Source organism: Garra rufa, chromosome 15 (assembly GCF_049309525.1).
Source record: "Garra rufa chromosome 15, GarRuf1.0, whole genome shotgun sequence".
Classification (NCBI taxonomy): domain Eukaryota; kingdom Metazoa; phylum Chordata; class Actinopteri; order Cypriniformes; family Cyprinidae; genus Garra; species Garra rufa.
The window spans coordinates 40890813-40908618 of NC_133375.1; the positions used below are offsets into that span (position 1 = coordinate 40890813).

The following is a 17806-nucleotide window of genomic DNA, read 5'->3' on the forward strand; positions in this document are numbered from 1 at the left end:
AGTGTCTGTGAATATTAAAGGGTTAGTTCACCCAAAAATGTACATTTTCCCACTATTTACTCACCCTCCAGGCATCCTACACTCTTAAAAATAAAGGTGTTTTGCCGTAAAGCGATGCCATAGAAGAACTATTTTTGGTTCCACAAAGAACCATTCAGTCAAAGATTCTTTAAAGAACCATCTCTTTCTTACCTTTTTATGATCTGAAGAACCTTCCACAAAGGTTCTTCAGATGTTAAAGGTTCTTTATGGAACAATTTAGACAAAAAAGGTTCTTCTATGGCATTTTAAAGCACCTTTATTTTTAAAAGTGTAGGTGTATATGACTTCCTTCTTTCAGACAAATCCAATCGGTGTTATATTGCACTTCCAAGCTTTAAAATGGCATAGACTGGTGTTTTGCTCCATCAGTCCAAAACAAGTCCAATAAAGTGCATCTATTCATAATAAAACGTGCCTCACATGGCACAGGCGGGTGAATAAAGGCCTTCTGTAGTGAATCAAGGCGTTTTTGTAAGAAAAATATCCATATTTTAAACGTAATATTCACTTTAATCTAACTGGTGCTAACTGGTCGTACTCGGAAGCAGCTCCAGACAGAAGACGTCGAATGTCGGCGTTGTGGATGCACTGGTGAGTCTCGTGAAAACTACAATTTGTAGGCGCAGGAGCAAAGGAAGCAAAGTTTTCTTACTTCAGCAAAGGAAAACCAGTCTCGTCAGCCTGGAGCTGCCTCTGGGTACGACCAGTTAGCGCAAGCTAGATTAAAGTGATTATTACGTTTTAAATATGGATACTTTTCTTACAAAAAACGCATTGATTCGCAACAGGAGGCCTTTATTCCCCCCTTCGGAGCCGTGTGAGGCACTTTTTATTTTGGATGGATGCACTTTATTGGACTTGTTTTGGACTGATGAAGAGAAAGACCCGTTTATGCCATTCTAAAGTTTGGAAGTGCCAGGATAATTTTTACTTTAACTCCGACTGGATTCGTCTGAAAGAAGGAAGTCATATACACCTAGGACGCCTGGAGAGTGAGTAAATCATGGGACAATTTTCATTTTTGGGTGAACTAACCCTTTAAAGTGCAGAGAGACTACTTAAATTATGCAGTTTCATTTGCTCCACGCATAGTGAAGCACACGTGCCGCTTGCGGTGTTTTTGGCGTTTGCAGTTCAGTGTTAATTTTGACTGACTAAAATACAATTTAGTTTTAGTCATGTTTTCGTCTACTAAATATTTTAAGATTTTAGTTGACTAAATGCACAGTAGAGTAGAGTGCGCCGTGCGAGAGGCACTGCTTCGTATGTGCGTGCTCAGAAAACCAAAAACCAAACTCAGTTATTTTTTGCGTTGTCAAATTTATCCACGTCTGCTCTTCTCTTACTCCCAGATATATGCTGGTTTATGTCTCGTCGGATAGATCAATAAGCTATGATACAGTTGAAATGTACGCATCTAACCTAGCCACGCAGTAGATTTGTTCCGAATGAATCTCTTCTCAAATGGTCCCTCCCTAACATTTTCGTGTCGCATTTTTGTCATAGTTTTTGACATTGAAAATGTTTGTTTTATTTCGTTATCATTTCGTTATATAAGGACATAAACACACAAACTGCATCTTTAGAGCTGCTCTGAGAGTCACTTTAACAGCATTTCACCATTTCATTTGAGAAAAGATACATATGGCGCTTTTCCACTACACAGTACCAGCTCGCCTCGGCTCGCCTCGACTCGGTTCGGCTCGGCTCTGTTTGGTTTTCCACTGTGTAAAAGTTGTACCTGTACCTCTACAATAGTACCTGGTTTGTCATAGCGACGCTGCAGGAAACTGCCGTGACGTTATCTTCTACGCGACACACACCCGCTGTCTGCACCTCCTCGTTTGAACACGGCGTATTCTTCCGAGTTGCCATAATATGTAATGGATAGGATATGTCACGCAATCTCTGGCCAAACTTTTTAAAAATGGTGGGGTTATTCTGGATACTATTGCTGGCGCGTGCAATGATGACGCAGTGAATAGTGACGATTCTCTCTGACCAATCAGCAGTCTGCTGTGTTTTCACGTCACATTTTAGTATCGCCTTAGCTCGCCTCAGCTCGCTTGGAACCTCGCCGGAGGTGGTACGGAAAAAAGTACCTGGAAGCCGGTACAGGTACAACTTTTACACAGTGGAAAAACAAACAGAGCCGAGTCGAGCCGAGGCGAGCTGAGGCGAGCTGGTACTGTGTAGTGGAAAAGCGCCAATAGATACACAACAATCTTTACCTACAACCTACTAAAACAAACATTTTGTTTAATTGGAAGAAATTAGAACATAAATATATTACTACTGCACAGTAGAATATACGAAATATTCATATCATTAGCAACAGTCAAATTTGAATTCTAATTTAGAATTCTAATAATTCTAATAATTTAACTGTGCAGCACTTTGCCAAAAAATGAAATTAATGGTTCAAATTTTATATCACTACATTTTAAAACATCAATTAAGTTGTTAATACATTGATTTGATTTCCACCAAACAAATAAAACATTTCATAGGGCCTTTTTATGGTTCATATTTGTAATTGTAATAAACTGTTAAAATTAATTAATTAAAATCAAATTAATTTGCTATTCTTATTATTACAATTGAATTAAACCATCAAAAACTGATTTTTGGGGAAAAAAAGTTGTCCAATGTTTATGCATTTATTTGGTTCATAATATTATTATATTTCATAATAAATTTGTAACAAATCATACATAAAAAATATAAAACAGACATTATTAAAAACAGAATTTCTGAAACAGTAAAACACATTTCATAGGGCCCTATTATTGTTAACTTTAATAAGTTTTATGAAGACTTTTTGATTTTGAAAACTTAATAAATCCATTCGAATGAAATCCAGAACAATAAACGCCGAACACAGAATTTGGAAAAAATGAAAATGGATTTCACAGTGCACTACTTATGAGTCCAAATACACTTGAGGTCATCTGGCCTCATCAGCAGGCTAATTCTTAATCCGAAACACTGATCGCCTCTAACGAAGCTAATAAAGCATTCCACTGTGAGCAGCTGGTTGGAAAAACTCCTCTCATTCGCCCTTTGACCCACGAGTGAGTCAGTTCCCTCCCCCACTCCAAACAGAGGTGCTGGACTTCCCCGTGTGATGCAAACTGCTGCGCAGCAGCATCAGACCCAAACTCAAGCCCAACACACTGACGGCACGCACACGTCTGTCACTCTGACTCTGCCAGATACCCAAGGACAGAACGAGCTCTGAACACAATCAGCTCTTTCTCCATCCGACAGAGACTGTTCGGTAGAAACAACACGCACTGAACCACAACCAGAAAATATAATCCTTTCCTTCTTCAGACATCAGATAATACTGTTGCTCATATGTCAGAGTGACCAGATAACTGTACACTATCCCACTTATCACAGCACAGCTTACGAAATTAATATACATTTATGCATTTGATGCAGTTCATCAGTTCATGCATTCCATGGGAATCAAACCTATTACCTTGCCGTTTAAGCAAATACTGCTCTGAGATTAAATTATTTTATTACCTGACTTCTGTAGAGACAAAGAGGCTATAGATCAAACACTGACCAGATGAGTGGTCTGTTATAAAGTGTTGTCCTAGACAACGGTCATTATTCAGAAATATTTGACCGCTGAATGCAGCAGTTGACCAATCAGAATGAAAGCCATGTTTCACTGGAGAAAGCGTTATTATGGATTATGGATTTGCATTTTAGCTGGAAACAATGGTTTGAGGTTAAACCGTTTTAGTGATAGATTTGTATCTTATAGATAAGCATATTTTTACTCCGCAAGATGTTAACTGATGAACCGGAGTGGATTACTTGTGGCTTATTGTGATGTTTTTATCTGTTTGGACTCTCATTCTGACGGCACCCATTCACCGCAGAGGATCCACTGGTGAGCAAGTCAAATTAGACACTACAGCACTCCATTGTGTGGTTATGTGGCAAATACTAATTGACCAAAAGGCAAAACTTGGTTGCTTTAGATCACAGAGAGGTTGCAGTGGGATGTTGGCATTTGTGGGCGGAGTCAGTTCATCCCAAGAGGACACGCCCATCCTATTGAGTTCAGAGTTATTATCTGAGCAGTACTTTACAAAAATCAATAAATACAAAGCTGTATAGTCTCTCATCTACCAATCAATTGCTCAAAAACAGGTCTGTTCAGGGTACAAACAAATAAAAAAACTACTCTCAGATCATGCAGGTTAAAAAGAAGGGATTTAAATATGTTCAAATGAAGCTCTAATTAGAATGCAATTGTACAATTAGGGGAAAAAAACACCTCTTAACTGAAGGTATTTTCCTCTTTAATTTATGTTTACATTTTATATCTTAGATTTTCTTCTCTTCTCTGGAGCTACAACCTTGCTGTGCATTTGATAAACTTTGACTTGACTCATGCCAGGAACACTTTTTGGCTCTATGGTGGAAAAAGCAAAATTAATGACAAACAATGTGCAACAAGAAGATTTCACTTAAAGAGATAACCAACATTTATTGACTAAAGATGCTTCCAAAAAGGGAAAAACGGCGTTCTGTCCAACACTGCTTATGAATCAACCTCAGTCTGACACATGATACTCCAATATTGTAACTGTAACAAAAACTAATGAGGCGTTCAGCAGAATGGAACGTGAAGAGTTACATTGTATCACTTTGACGTCGCGTTCAGTGAAACTGTTACTTTGTCTCTCTGATCTTGCGCGTTAGCTCATTGGCTACTGTAGTTAGCCTCTCTCCCTTTAATTTTCCGCTATGTTTGTGTCTCTCCGCAAACAATGTGGGAATATGGGTGGCTTTACCTAGATCGTCCATGTTCGCTCGCGTCCAGAAGTGCTCCGCTCCTAATCCGAATCTGGAGAACAATATGTAGAGTTCGTTATCAGAGGACAAGTCTCTGCTGAAGTTTTTCCTGCTCTTCTAGGCGCAGGTCTGTGTGGCTGGACCGGACTGGACCCCTAAACATCACAGAACAGAGGAACTCCCTCACTTCACTGCAGCGACCCCTGGTTGCCGAAGAGTAAAGAGCCAGGGGGTCAATGGAAAGCATTTTCCCTAGCAATAACTAGACTAGACTAACACAATAAGACACAACAATAATTTCTCAAATATTTATTACAATATATACTTAACATTCATTTAACACTCACTCCTATGGTATGAGATGATTGGGTGCTTTCAACTGATGTCCTATATATTCAGATCTCACCAACTGAACAGTGGTCAAACTATTCACAGTGAATTAAGCTACAGACTCAATCATAATGCACGTTTCCATCTAATATGTATTTTGAGGTGCAACTCGTCATAAGTGTTTCACTAGCAGTGAACCGATTACCTCACCTGAAGATTTGTGTTGGATGTTATCTTTGGAATGGAAATATTGACATTTTATTTGTTAACATCATACTTATTTCAGTTAATATCATAAAACTAGCGAGCTAATCCAGAAGCAGTACTAAAAATGCTGTGTAAACATGGACGCAAAAAGAGGAACAGACAAACTGAATCGATTGAGTCATTGAGTCATTTGGAACCGCTCCGATTGATTCAAACTCGTGACTTTGATCATTTAGTTCAAGCGATTCATTAGCCAAAACCAGTTCGAAAAGCCGTTTATTTTCCAATTTCGTGTAGTGATGGATGGAACGGAGCTTTTCGAACTTCTAATCAGTCATTGGGTCGCAAAATGATTTACTGTTTGGAAGCGCTCTAATCGTATCGTTTGATTCAGATGATGGTTCGCAAATCATTATTCAGTTCGGGACTTCGATCAGAGCGTGGATTGCAAATCATTTGATCAGAACTTCGGAGCAGGTTCGCGAATCATGTCGTGAATTGAATGATTTGCGATCCACACCTTAAGTGTTGATCCGAAATGATGGAACCATTATTTATTTAGATCAGGATTTTGACCGGAGCGCAGATTTAGATCGGAACATCAGTGTGGTTTCACAAATCATTTCGCGAATTGATTGATTCGCGATCCACAATCTGATCTGAAATGTTGGTTCGTGAATTATTATTAGATCAGGACATTGATATATCATTTAATATAGATCGGAACTTCGGAACGAGTTTGCAAATTGATTGATTCATGATCCGTGCCTCTAGTCCTGATTTTAAATGTTGGTTGGCAAATCATTACCCAGATCAGGACTTAAATCGAAGCGGATCGCGAATCGCGAATCATTTGATTTAGATGGGAACATCGGAGCGGATTTACGAATCATTTCGCAAATTGATTTGAGTCCTGATCTGAAATGGCTTGCGAATCATTATTTAGATCAGAACTTAACTTCGGAACGGGTTCGCAAATCATTTTGCGAATTGATTGATTCGCGACTTCGATCGAAGAAGATTGCGAATCATTTGATTTAGATCGGAACATCAGAACGGGTTCGCGAATTGAATGATTTGCGATCCGAGTCCTGATCTGAAATGGTTCGCGAATCATTATTTAGATCAGGACTTCGATCGAAGTGGATCACAAATCACTTGATACAGCTCAGAACTTCGGAACGGGTTCCCAAATCATTTTGCGAATTGATTGATTTGCGATCCGCAACTTCAATCGAAGCGGATCACGAATCATTTGATTTAGATCGGAACATCAGAACGGGTTCACGAATTGAATGATTTGCGATCCGAGTCCTGATCTGAAACGATGGTTGGCGAATCATTATTCGGATCAGGACTTCGATCGAAACGGATCACGAATCATTTTATTTAGATCAGAACATCAGAACGGGTTCACGAATTGAATGATTTGCGATCCGAGTCCTGATCCGAAATGATGGTTCGCTAATCATTATTTGGATCAGGACTTCGATCGAAGCAGATCGCGAATCACCTGATATAGATCAGAACTTCGGAACGGGTTCACGAATCATTTCGCGGATTGAATGATTTGCAATCCGAGTCCTGATCTAAAATTATGGTTTGCGAATCATTATTCAGATTAGGACTTCGATCAAAGCGGATCGTGAATCATTTGATTTAGATCAGAACGGGCTTGCGAATCATTTCGCAAATTGAATGATTTGCGATCCGAGTCCTGATCTGAAATGATGATTTGCAAATCATTATTGGGATCAGGACTTCGATCGAAATGGATCACGAATCACTTGATATAGATCAGAATTTGGGAACGCGTTTGCGAATCATTTCGCGAATTGATTGATTCGTGATCTGCGCCTCATGTCCTAATCTGAAATGATGGTTCGCGAATCATTATTCAGATCAGGACTTCAATCGAAGCGGATCGTGAATCATTTGATTTAGATCGGAACATCAGAGAGGGTTCACAAATAATTCGCGAATTGATTGATTTGTGATCCACTCTCTGATCTGAAATGATGGTTCGCAAATCATTATTCGAATCAGGACTTTGATCGAAGCGGATCGCAAATCATTTGAGATCGGAAATTCGGAAATGGGTTCGCGAATCATTTCGCTAATTGATTCATTCGCGATCCACAATCTGATCTTAAAATGATGGTTTTCATTATCATTATTTGGATCAGGACTTCGATCGAAGCGGATCACGAATCACTAGATATAGATCAGAACTTTATAACGGGTACGCAAATCATTTTGCGAATTGATTTGCGATCCACGCCTCGAGTCCTGATCTGAAATGGTTTATGAATCATTATTCGGATTAGAACTTCGAACAAAGCGGTTCACGAACCATTTTATTTAGATCAGAACATCAAAGCGGGTTCACGAATCATTTCGCAAATTTAAATAACCATGGTTTTACTATAGTAGAATGTAGTCACCATGTTTTGTTTCTATTACCAGTTTTGCTACAAATACCTTGGATAAACTACAGTTTTCTCAGGATTAAGAGATATGGGTAGTTTCATGTACTGTGTAGATCAACTTTGAATTTAAAAGACATTTAGAGCCAGATTTTTGTTTATGTATGTGAATTTTAACTAGCAGTTTCCCAAAGTCAACATCGCTTGTTATGATTTTCAAGGGCATCAAATTTAGTAGAGACGCTATGACATGTCCCTACCAATAAAGTACAATGTTAAATAACCTGAAAGCCAGAGGAAGTTGATCACGTGTGTATATGATTAAAAATGCACTGAAAACATTTTTTTTTTTCATGTCACAAACCGAAAAACATTAAAAAACTTGTCACATATATATATAAAACATTCCATCTTTACATGCTGAAATAAAACAAAAGAAGAATTGATGAGTAACTTTATTGTCATGATATTGTTTAAATAAATAAAAATCACAAGCATTTGAAACATTTCTCCTGATATGAACCTGGCATAACTTGGAAAAGTTGATCTTAGGTGTTTAATAGCAGTTTGTAAGTTGCTTTTTCAGCAACATTTAACACAACATGTGTGACATTCAGTTCACTGTGATTGAAATAAAAAAAATAAAATAAAAATAGCTGGAGACTCTGAATAAAACAAACAAAATCATCTCACATTATGAACATTCATTCCAGAGCATCTTAAAAACACAATGGGCATGCAACTCAAATGTCCAGTTTTTAAAATCAAGTCTTGATTTTGTGTCAGAAGTCCACAGCCTTTAGTTTCTTCTCCTCTTGCTCGGTCAAAGGCTCCTGAGCCAGAATTTTGCCGTGCAGACGGTGATGTTTTCCGATGCCCAGTTTGGGTAAACCTCGATTTAGGCCCTCCAGCAGAACACAGGACTTACACAGGGCCTGACTGGAGATATATCCGCAGCGCGAGCACGTTCCTTGCACCGGCATCTTCACCCCTTCCTTTATGGACAGCGTCTCGCCAGAGTGGATGACATCTATGATTGAGCTGGGCCTGATGGACTCCAGGTCTTTGAGGAAAGCGCGAGCGTGACCTCGGTAGGCATTGGGCGAGTAGATGCACTCTGTGGAGAAGTAATCAAGCTTCTTAAAATAGGCGTAGAGGACGATTTCTTTCTCGTAGGCGTATTTGAGAGGCTTGCAGCGTGGGATGGCGCCCTCTCCGTCACTGGCCGTGCTGATGGCGGTGCAGCGGCGGAGACGAGCGATGTCCCCACGCAGGACATTCATCAGCACCGTCTCTGCCACGTCGTCTGCATTGTGACCTGCTCAATAAACAAAACAAATGTCAATCTACTTATCAGCCATTTGTTTTTATATATGTCTTGAAAAGAGTATGGAGGACCAAATCTGCATGCATAAAAATAAATAAAATTCATTTTCAAATTAATTTTTGTATTACTTTCTTCCTTTATTACTTATTTTTTTATAATTTATTCTTTTTTTATTTTTATTTTATTTATTTATGCATTCATTTATTTACATACTTCCAGATTTGTTTAAATATATATTTAGATATTTTTACTTTAGGCGGGTCCTTATGAAGCTCCAATGTACCATTGGTTAAGATCGCACATATTTATTCATTCATTTATTTTTTATGTTGGTTTTTAACTTTTTTTCATTGTTTACGAGGATGCTTTTTGAGATGAACACATTAAAGCAAATGAAACAAAAGAACTCTAAAATAAGAATCAAACTGTATAACACTCACATAGAAAATGTATAAATCATTATAAATTAGCATTAGGGTTTTGTAAGTACAATCTAATAATTGCAGGGTGATTCATTTATATTAAATATTTTTTTTATAATATTATAAATAGTATAATATTTAGGCACATTAATATCACATTATATTGACAAATTGTAATGTAAAAAGTTTTAGTTTAAATAAGCCCAAATAAAATGCAGTACAATATTTATGACTATCCATCAGTGACCTTTTTAAAAGCTTAACAAGAATGAGATTGTTTGCCTTGCAATAATGATAATTTGAAAGCCAGTGTGTTTTACTATCATGAAGTTTGAACTAAAAATACTGGTAACACTTTAGAAATAAGAAAAATATAATCTGAGCAATGATTTATTCATGAATAATAGCATCCAAAATAAGTTTTGCGTAAATAATATGTGTGTGTACTGTGTATATTTATCATGTATATATATTAAGGCACACATTTAGAAAATATTTGCATGTATTTACATGTATATTTGTATATTCAAATAATTTATATCATATATAAATATATTTAATGTTTAAACATGACTCAACATTTCTCTTAGATATTTACATGCACGTGTGTGTATTTATATATACGCGTAATAAATACACAAAGTACACACACATGATGTACATTTGTTTTGGATGCGATTAATTATTGCCCAGCACTATGATATATGAAATTACAGCTAGCATTCTGTCTTTATTGGCTCTAAACTATGTGTACTTTGATGATTTAAGTTTACAATGTATTATTAAAAAGATTTTATGTCTCCATTTTCAGCCTCTTTAAATCAATGCAATACTCTACATATCAATAATATTGTCGAAATAACATCAAAACGAAGTGAATTTAAGGAAAAACTGGGGTCTACTCTTTTATGTTTAGTAATGTCTGTCAGTTGAGGATGACCTCAAAATATGACCCTGAACCACAAAACCAGTCATAAGTGTACATATTTTGAAAATGTGATTTATACAGCACTTGAAAGCTGAATAAAAATGAATATCTATTGATGGTTTGTTAGAATAGGACAATATTTGACCGAGATTCAACTATTTGAAAATAAATGCAAAAATCTAAATATTAAGAAAATCGCCTTTAAAGTTGTTCAAATTAAGTTCTTAACTAATCAAAAATTAGGTTTTGATATATTTACGATTGGAAATGACAAAATCTCTTTATGGAACATGATTTTTACTTAATAACCTAATATTTTGTAAATTTAACCTACACAATGTATTTTTGGCTATTTCTACAAATATACCTGTGCTACTTAAAGGAGTAGTTCACTTTCAGAACAAGAATTTACAGATAATGTACTCAGCCCCTTGTCATCCAAGATGTTCATGTCTTTCTTTCTTCAGTTGTAAAGAAATTGTGTTTTTTGAGAATAACATTTCAGGATTTTCCTCAATATAATGGACTTCAATGGTGCCCCCGAGTTTGAACTTCCAAAATGCAGTTTAAATGCAGCTTCAAAGAGCTCTAAATGATCTCAGCCGAGGACGAAGGGTCTTATCTAGTGAAACGATCGGTTATTTTCTAAAAACATTTACAACTTATATACTTTTTAAAAAGTATATAAATTGTAAATTTTTTTTTTTAGAAAATAACCCATCGTTTTGCTAGATAAGAACTTTTTTGCCTCGGCTGTGATCGTTTAGAGACCTTTGAAGCTGCACTTTGAAAGTTTAAACTCAGGGGCACCATAAAAGTCCACTATATTGAGAGAAATCCTGAAATGTTTTCCTCAAAAAACATAATTTCCTTACCACTGAAGAAAGAAAGACATAAACATCTAGGATGACAAGGGGCTGAGTACATTATCTGTAAAATCTTGTTCTGAAAGTGAACTACTCCTTTAAGACTGGTTTTGTGGTCCAGGCTCACAAATTACTATGATGCTGTATGATCAATTAAAAACTAAAATATTTAATATCAGAAGCAAATTCTCTAAAGAGGCCCTTTAAAATGTATGACTATTTTCAAACATGTATTAATCTTGAAATGGTACAATGCAATTTATTAACACCGAAATGCATGATTTGTTTTGCAGAATGTCTAAATTCTCACACAAATGTGCTTGATCAAACTGGAAAACACAGTGAAAGACTTGCCTGTGCATATCTTGTCCACTTTCAGCATCATGGCTCCTCGGTCCAGCGCCTGCCTCCGGAACACACCACAGAAAGTGCAGTTATTCTTCAGTCCCACCTGCTTCACGATGGCGTCCATGGTCCAGCCGTAGAGCTCTTCATAAGACACGATCTTCAGCGGCAGCTCATACTGCTGCTGGTTCCTCTTCACCGTCTCCAGCGAATCATCTCTGTAACCCGTGATGCCCTCATCCACCGACAGCAGCAGAAGGTTAAGGCCGTAATCGTAGCGCTCATTCAGGACCTTCATCACATGGGCCAAGACGGTAGAGTCCTTCCCACCCGAGGCACCGATGGCCACGGTCTCTCCACGATTGAAGAGACTAGCAGACACAATGGTCTGATGGATCTCCTCTTCAAATGCCCAGAAGAAGCATTCCTTACAGAGAGAGTGTCCGGTCTTGGGCCGTTTTAGCACAGCACGTTTCTGGACACAGTTACTGCACTGGACCGGCATGATGGACGGGCACTGCAAAGCATTTCAGAGATAATATCAGATCAAAAAACAGGTTAAAATCATCTTTAACTGGTTTACAATAGGATCATGCTGCCGGAAGTGATTCTAAAATGTAAAAGCAGCTATATATTTTCATGTATAAAGTCCTCATTTTTACTGTAGCCTAAAAAAATTATATATACACTACCAGTCAAAAGTTTTTGAACACTAAAATTTTTATTTATTTATTTGATTGATTGATTCAAAGTACAGCAAAAACAGTCAAATTTGGAAAGATTTTTTACTATTTAAAATAACTATTTCTACTTGAATATATTTTAAAATGTAATTTATTCTTGTGATCAAAGCTACATTTTCAGCATCATCACTCCAGTCTTCAGTGTCACATTATCCTTCAGAAATCATTCTGATATGCTGATTTGATATAGATTTGATGGCTAAATCCAGAAGTGCTTCAATCGTCGCAGGAAAAGTGGTTGACCTAAGGTTCTGTATTAATGATGAACCAATTCCAACTATTCTAGAGAAGCCAATTAAAAGCCTGGGAAGACACTATGATATAAGTCTAAAGGATTGTGAACAGGTCCAGCAACTGAATCAGGAGGTTAAGAGGGGCCTAGATACCATCAATCAATCCATGCTTCCAGCCAAACTAAAACTCTGGTGCCTACAGTTTGGCCTGATGCCCCGACTGATGTGGCCTCTTACCGTTGTTGATATGCCCCTCCCAAAAGTTGAGAAAATGGAAAGGAAGATCAGCTCCTATGTGAGGAAAAGGCTAGGGGTACCACGATGTCTTAATAGCATCAGCCTGTACGGACATGGCATCCTTGAGCTGCCCCTTTCAAGTTTGGTGGAAGAGTTCAAATGCCCTAAAGTAAGGCAAGTGATGACACTCTCAGAATCCCGCGATCCTTTAATACGGGAAGTTAGACCTGCTCTGCCAGAGGGACGAAAATGGACACCAGATGAAGCCATTCAACTAGCTAAATCTGCACTTTATCATGCTGACATTGTGGGACATGTCCAACATGGGAGATGGGGGCTGGGTTTATCTCAGAATAGAGCCTTATGGAATAAGGCAACACCGTCAGAACGGCGGAAACTGGTGGTTCAAGAAATCCGTCATCAGGAGGAAGTAAGTTAAATTAATTTTGGGGCTACCAAAATCTTTAGAGTACCCGCCCGAAGGGCTACCAGAGATTTTGAAATTTTGCGAGCCCTGTTTATGTCACACAAGATTTCTATTTCAGATGGATCATATTGTTTTTAACATTTTTATGAACATGTTCTCTATTTCTATGAACATATTCTCTATTTATTTGATTCAAAGTACAGCAAAAACAGTAAAATTTTCATTTTTACTCCAGTCTTTTACTTTCATTACTCCAGTCTTCAGTGTCACATTATCCTTCAAAGTCATTCTGATATGCTGATTTGATATAGAAATTAATACTTTTATTTGGCATGGAAGCTTTAAATTGATCAAAAGTGATCATAAAGACATTTATGACACACAAGATTTCTATTTCAGATGGATCATATATATATTTTTTTTATTTTCTTTGAATATGTTCTGTGTTCTCAAACATGTTACAGATTAAAATGTAAAAATGTATAAGATTACTTACGCAACTAAAAACATATTAACTTCATGTTAGTATTTATAGATGTTATAAATTACACAACAGGAATGAAAGTTGTTAGACTTAACTAAAGTGAATTTGTATGCACCTGTATCCTAGTGATTACAAACCAAAACCCCTCAAAATGACCCTAAACTCATGCAAATGTTTGTTTAGGGGTTTATTACTCGTTTATGGCCGGATAAACTAATACATCCAATCACTGAAAGGGCGAAAGTACTGTCAGAAACTATAAACGAGTCGTAAAGTTCACAGCATTTGAAAGAATCTGAGTATTTCAGAAAGGTTTTAGAGAGTAACAAATTAAAATACTTTGAAAACAGATCTTGTATTAAAAAATAAATAAGTAAATAAAATACAAACCTTTCAGTATTTCCAACGGGGTTTAATTCATTGTAACGAGTAAAGGCCTAAAACGATGAAGTGCTGAAGAAAATAAAACGCTAAACCGGAGTTATAAAACAAATAGCTGATGAGTTTAAAGACTTGAATTAAAAATAGTATTACTCTCCTTACTTAAAATACAACTGACAAAACTGTTCAGCACATCTCTACTGTAGAATAACAAACACATTTCAAGCACGTGACCGACGCAAGTCATGAACGTCAGTCTTCCTGTTTGACTCGGAGCTCTAGCGCCCCCTTTGTCCTGGCGTATAAGATTTGCGTCTGAACTTGAACTTTAATTTGAAAAATGTTGTAATTATGAGGTAGCAGTACTTCAAATGCATTGTATATTACGTGTACAACAAGTTTACGAGTGTAAATAAACTTTGGACCATGGGTAAATAGCAACAAATCGCTTCTTTTTAACACAAATGCAATCGGGTTGACAGTTTCAAAGGCACTGCTTTAGGCTATATATTCATGTATTTCGAATTATAATAACCATAAATTACAAACAGAAATAGAGTTGCTAACAAACTGCACATGAGAGCAAATCAGTTTTCTGATCAGTGTCTTTATTTGCAGTAGTAAACATTCTGTCATTTGTATCTGAAAAACAACCACCCAACAATAATTACAAACATGAAGAATAAGTATGTACACACATACAAAACTTATCATTCATATAAATATGATCCAAAAGTGATTTAAAAGAAATATTTCTGGAGTAAAATGATTTACTATTTGTAACACCAAAACCTGAGGTGATTTTAATTGAAATACCAATCATAAATGTCATGAGCTTGTTTATATTCCCTGTGTCGTCCTACATGCTCACATGCAGTGCAAATAGCCAGAACAAACTCTTGGGTCTGTTGTATTAAATGAGGAGTTGGAGTGAGATGTTTCCTCCAGGTAAAGTACTTGCGATACGCATCTTCGTCCTTGTCCAGATGAAGCAGATATTCAGCTAGAGCCTTTGCATCACGGAAGTCATTGACATGAATGAAGGCATCGCCAGGAATAAAGTTTTCATAGTTTCTTCTCGGAGGACCCAACACCACAGGGACGGTGCCTGCCACGAGCGGCCCGTTTATCTTTTCAGTGATGTAGTCCTTGTGGATGGAGTTCTCTAAGGAGAGGTAAAATTTGCAGCTAGCTATGGTTGGATAGTAGTCTTTATAATCCAGAAACCTTGCATAAGCCTTCCCAAACAAAGTCACTGGGATGTATTTGCTTAATTCTTTGTAAAAAGTGTTTCTTGTGCTGACACCAGTTGAGGCAGCATTGTTGCTTACGATCCAACAAACCAGTTTGTCCTTTTTGGGAATTACAAAATCCTCATTAGGTTTTTTGCTGGTGGTCAAACGCAACCGTACAGGAATATCAGCATCTTGTCTGTAGTTGAGAGTGAGGTTAAACAGGTTTTCCAGACCTGGTATCCTTTGGGTGTTGGTTGGGGATTCTACATGAAACCAAATCCACCTTTGAAATGGAGGACGAGGCGATGGAGGAAGGTTGGACAGATCCCAACGGATGGCTTTGTGAAAAATGAGAACGGCATCTGAATCGCTGTAGAGAGATCTATCATCTGTCAGATGACAACCGTCGATGTTGTAAAACTTTTTGCAGTCACTGAAATCAAATCTGTAATTTTCAGGCCAAACCCATAAGAGAAGAATAGGCTTCTCCTCTACTGTCTTAATAAGAGAGTTATTGCTCTTGACACAGTTTTGCTTGGGTTTAGGAAGTGGTAGTGGACAGTTGCGAGAAGGTGAGAAATGGGAAAACATTATACTTAGAGCTATAACACCTGCAAATGTCACTATTACACCCACACGGCACAGCATTGAGCCATTTGTGCTTGACATCTTCTGATCTAAAAAAAAAAGAGACTCTATTACCAATGAGAAAGGTATTTTAAATGAAATATAAGGTAGTCCCACTGTGACTGAGCTACAGACAGTGAAAAGTAAGCATTGTTTTATTTTCTAAATTTGATATTTGTCTCATACAATTAAATAAAATTCAAATTGTTTCAAATGTATTGAATGTAGCAAATTCAAGTCCTTACCGCTTTTAAGAGCCGTTGATTGAAGTTTGCCGTTCTTTGTCGCATATAAGGGCAATGTGTTCAGCGTCAGAGGATTGCACTCTATGTAGGCAGAAATACGGAAGTTTAGACGAGTTTCGACTCGGAAATTACTCTGAAAGAACATTGAGCGCCCGAAAACCTTATGATTGTTTAGACACACCCGGTGCGGTTGCGTTTAAAGCTTGTCGCGTTCGAATCCCGGTTCGCGGATCTTTCCGAAAATGTCAAGATTAGTTCAATCCGACCCTTATATGCACATAAACCTCGAGGCAGCTAATCTACATCTATACTGGAACCCCACAGAGACATATGTGTTAAAGCATGCATGAACATGCTGAGTATATATGTGAACCTTGTGCCAGTAGCATCATGACAAATGTTAAGTTTCATTTCAACAGATGTTAATTCTCTTGAAATTCTCGTTTGTCAAGGATTATTTTAAAACCCAAGACTTAGTCATTTTTCTTGTTTGCACGTTTCAGACAATTCGTCTTATTTAAGAACTGAATAGAATTTATGGAGTCCGCTAATATAGACATTAAAACATATTACTGTGTTATTATTAGACTAGGTTTGTCTATTATTGACTGAGGGTGCGTTTACACGACAACGATGTAGGCTACTTTCACGCACAGACGACAATATTCGTCTTGCTTCCGCCTTTTTGACGGGTTGCATACATTGTCAAGGATATCAGTGTTAAAATGGGTTCGCAAAAACGACCGAAACTGTATAATTCACGGCAGTTCAGTAGATGGGCGATGCAGAACAGGTAATACGCATACGCATGAGGTCACCGTTTACACTAATTCACAATAACGGGCGATAACGGTATGGTTGTGAAAAGTTTAAGTTTTCAGATCCTCCAAACGCTGTTGGCGTGTAAACCAAAAAGCATGAAAACTTTTACGTTTTTAGTTGAATTTTTGTCATGCAAACGCTGAGCGAAAGTTCACATCGTTTTTTCCTGCAACAGGATGCACATCTCTTTCCATAAAATGTAGTTTACATAAGCCATTAATTTTAAAAAAGGCAAACCTAAAACATTCAGTAGCCTATCACTGAAACCCCCATGTCAGATCTACACTTTAAGATGGTTATATAATGCAGTAGCTACAACTAACAAATGTCAGAAAAGCTAGGTGAAAAGAAGAGCGGCTAAATTTATGCAAAGGCATCAGGCATGTTTATGCAAAAGCATTAACTTGTTGGGTATAGCATTAAAATTACCTGTAATTTCTGAATGAATTCCTTTTGTCCAAATCATAGGCTATCGAGCATGATTCATAACTATTGACAGAATCCGTGTGCAGAGACGTTTTACACATTCTAGTTTAACAACAAAGAGGTAAAAGTAAATAATCAGGCCAAAACATACTTCACAAATAGTCAGACAAATCCTACGGCAAACACATATAGAGTATTTTCAAGCAGTAAGACAAATGATAGCCTGGCTAAA

At 37.3% G+C, this 17806-nt stretch overlaps 2 protein-coding genes across 3 annotated transcripts; both read right to left on the bottom strand.

The window, feature by feature from the left end:
- Positions 1–8274: 8274 nt before the first annotated feature.
- LOC141287009 (cytoplasmic tRNA 2-thiolation protein 1) lies at positions 8275–17719 on the bottom strand. 2 transcript variants are annotated; one of them, XM_073819138.1, is made up of 3 exons: positions 17578–17719; positions 11724–12231; positions 8275–9144 (listed from the first exon to the last, which is right to left on the bottom strand). In XM_073819138.1, exons 2-3 carry the CDS (start codon positions 12217–12219, stop codon positions 8609–8611), a joined length of 1032 nt encoding a protein of 343 aa, XP_073675239.1. In that variant the 5' UTR covers positions 12220–12231; positions 17578–17719; the 3' UTR covers positions 8275–8608. The 2 variants fall into 2 exon arrangements, with proteins under 2 accessions (XP_073675239.1, XP_073675238.1); XM_073819137.1 differs by lacking the exon at positions 17578–17719 and adding an exon at positions 14229–14444.
- Positions 14807–17716, bottom strand: LOC141287007 (4-galactosyl-N-acetylglucosaminide 3-alpha-L-fucosyltransferase 9-like). The gene is made up of 3 exons (XM_073819136.1): positions 17578–17716; positions 16327–16407; positions 14807–16131 (listed from the first exon to the last, which is right to left on the bottom strand). The coding sequence occupies exons 1-3, from the start codon at positions 17612–17614 to the stop codon at positions 15023–15025; spliced, it is 1227 nt and encodes a 408-aa protein (XP_073675237.1). The 5' UTR covers positions 17615–17716; the 3' UTR covers positions 14807–15022.
- Positions 17720–17806: the final 87 nt, after the last annotated feature.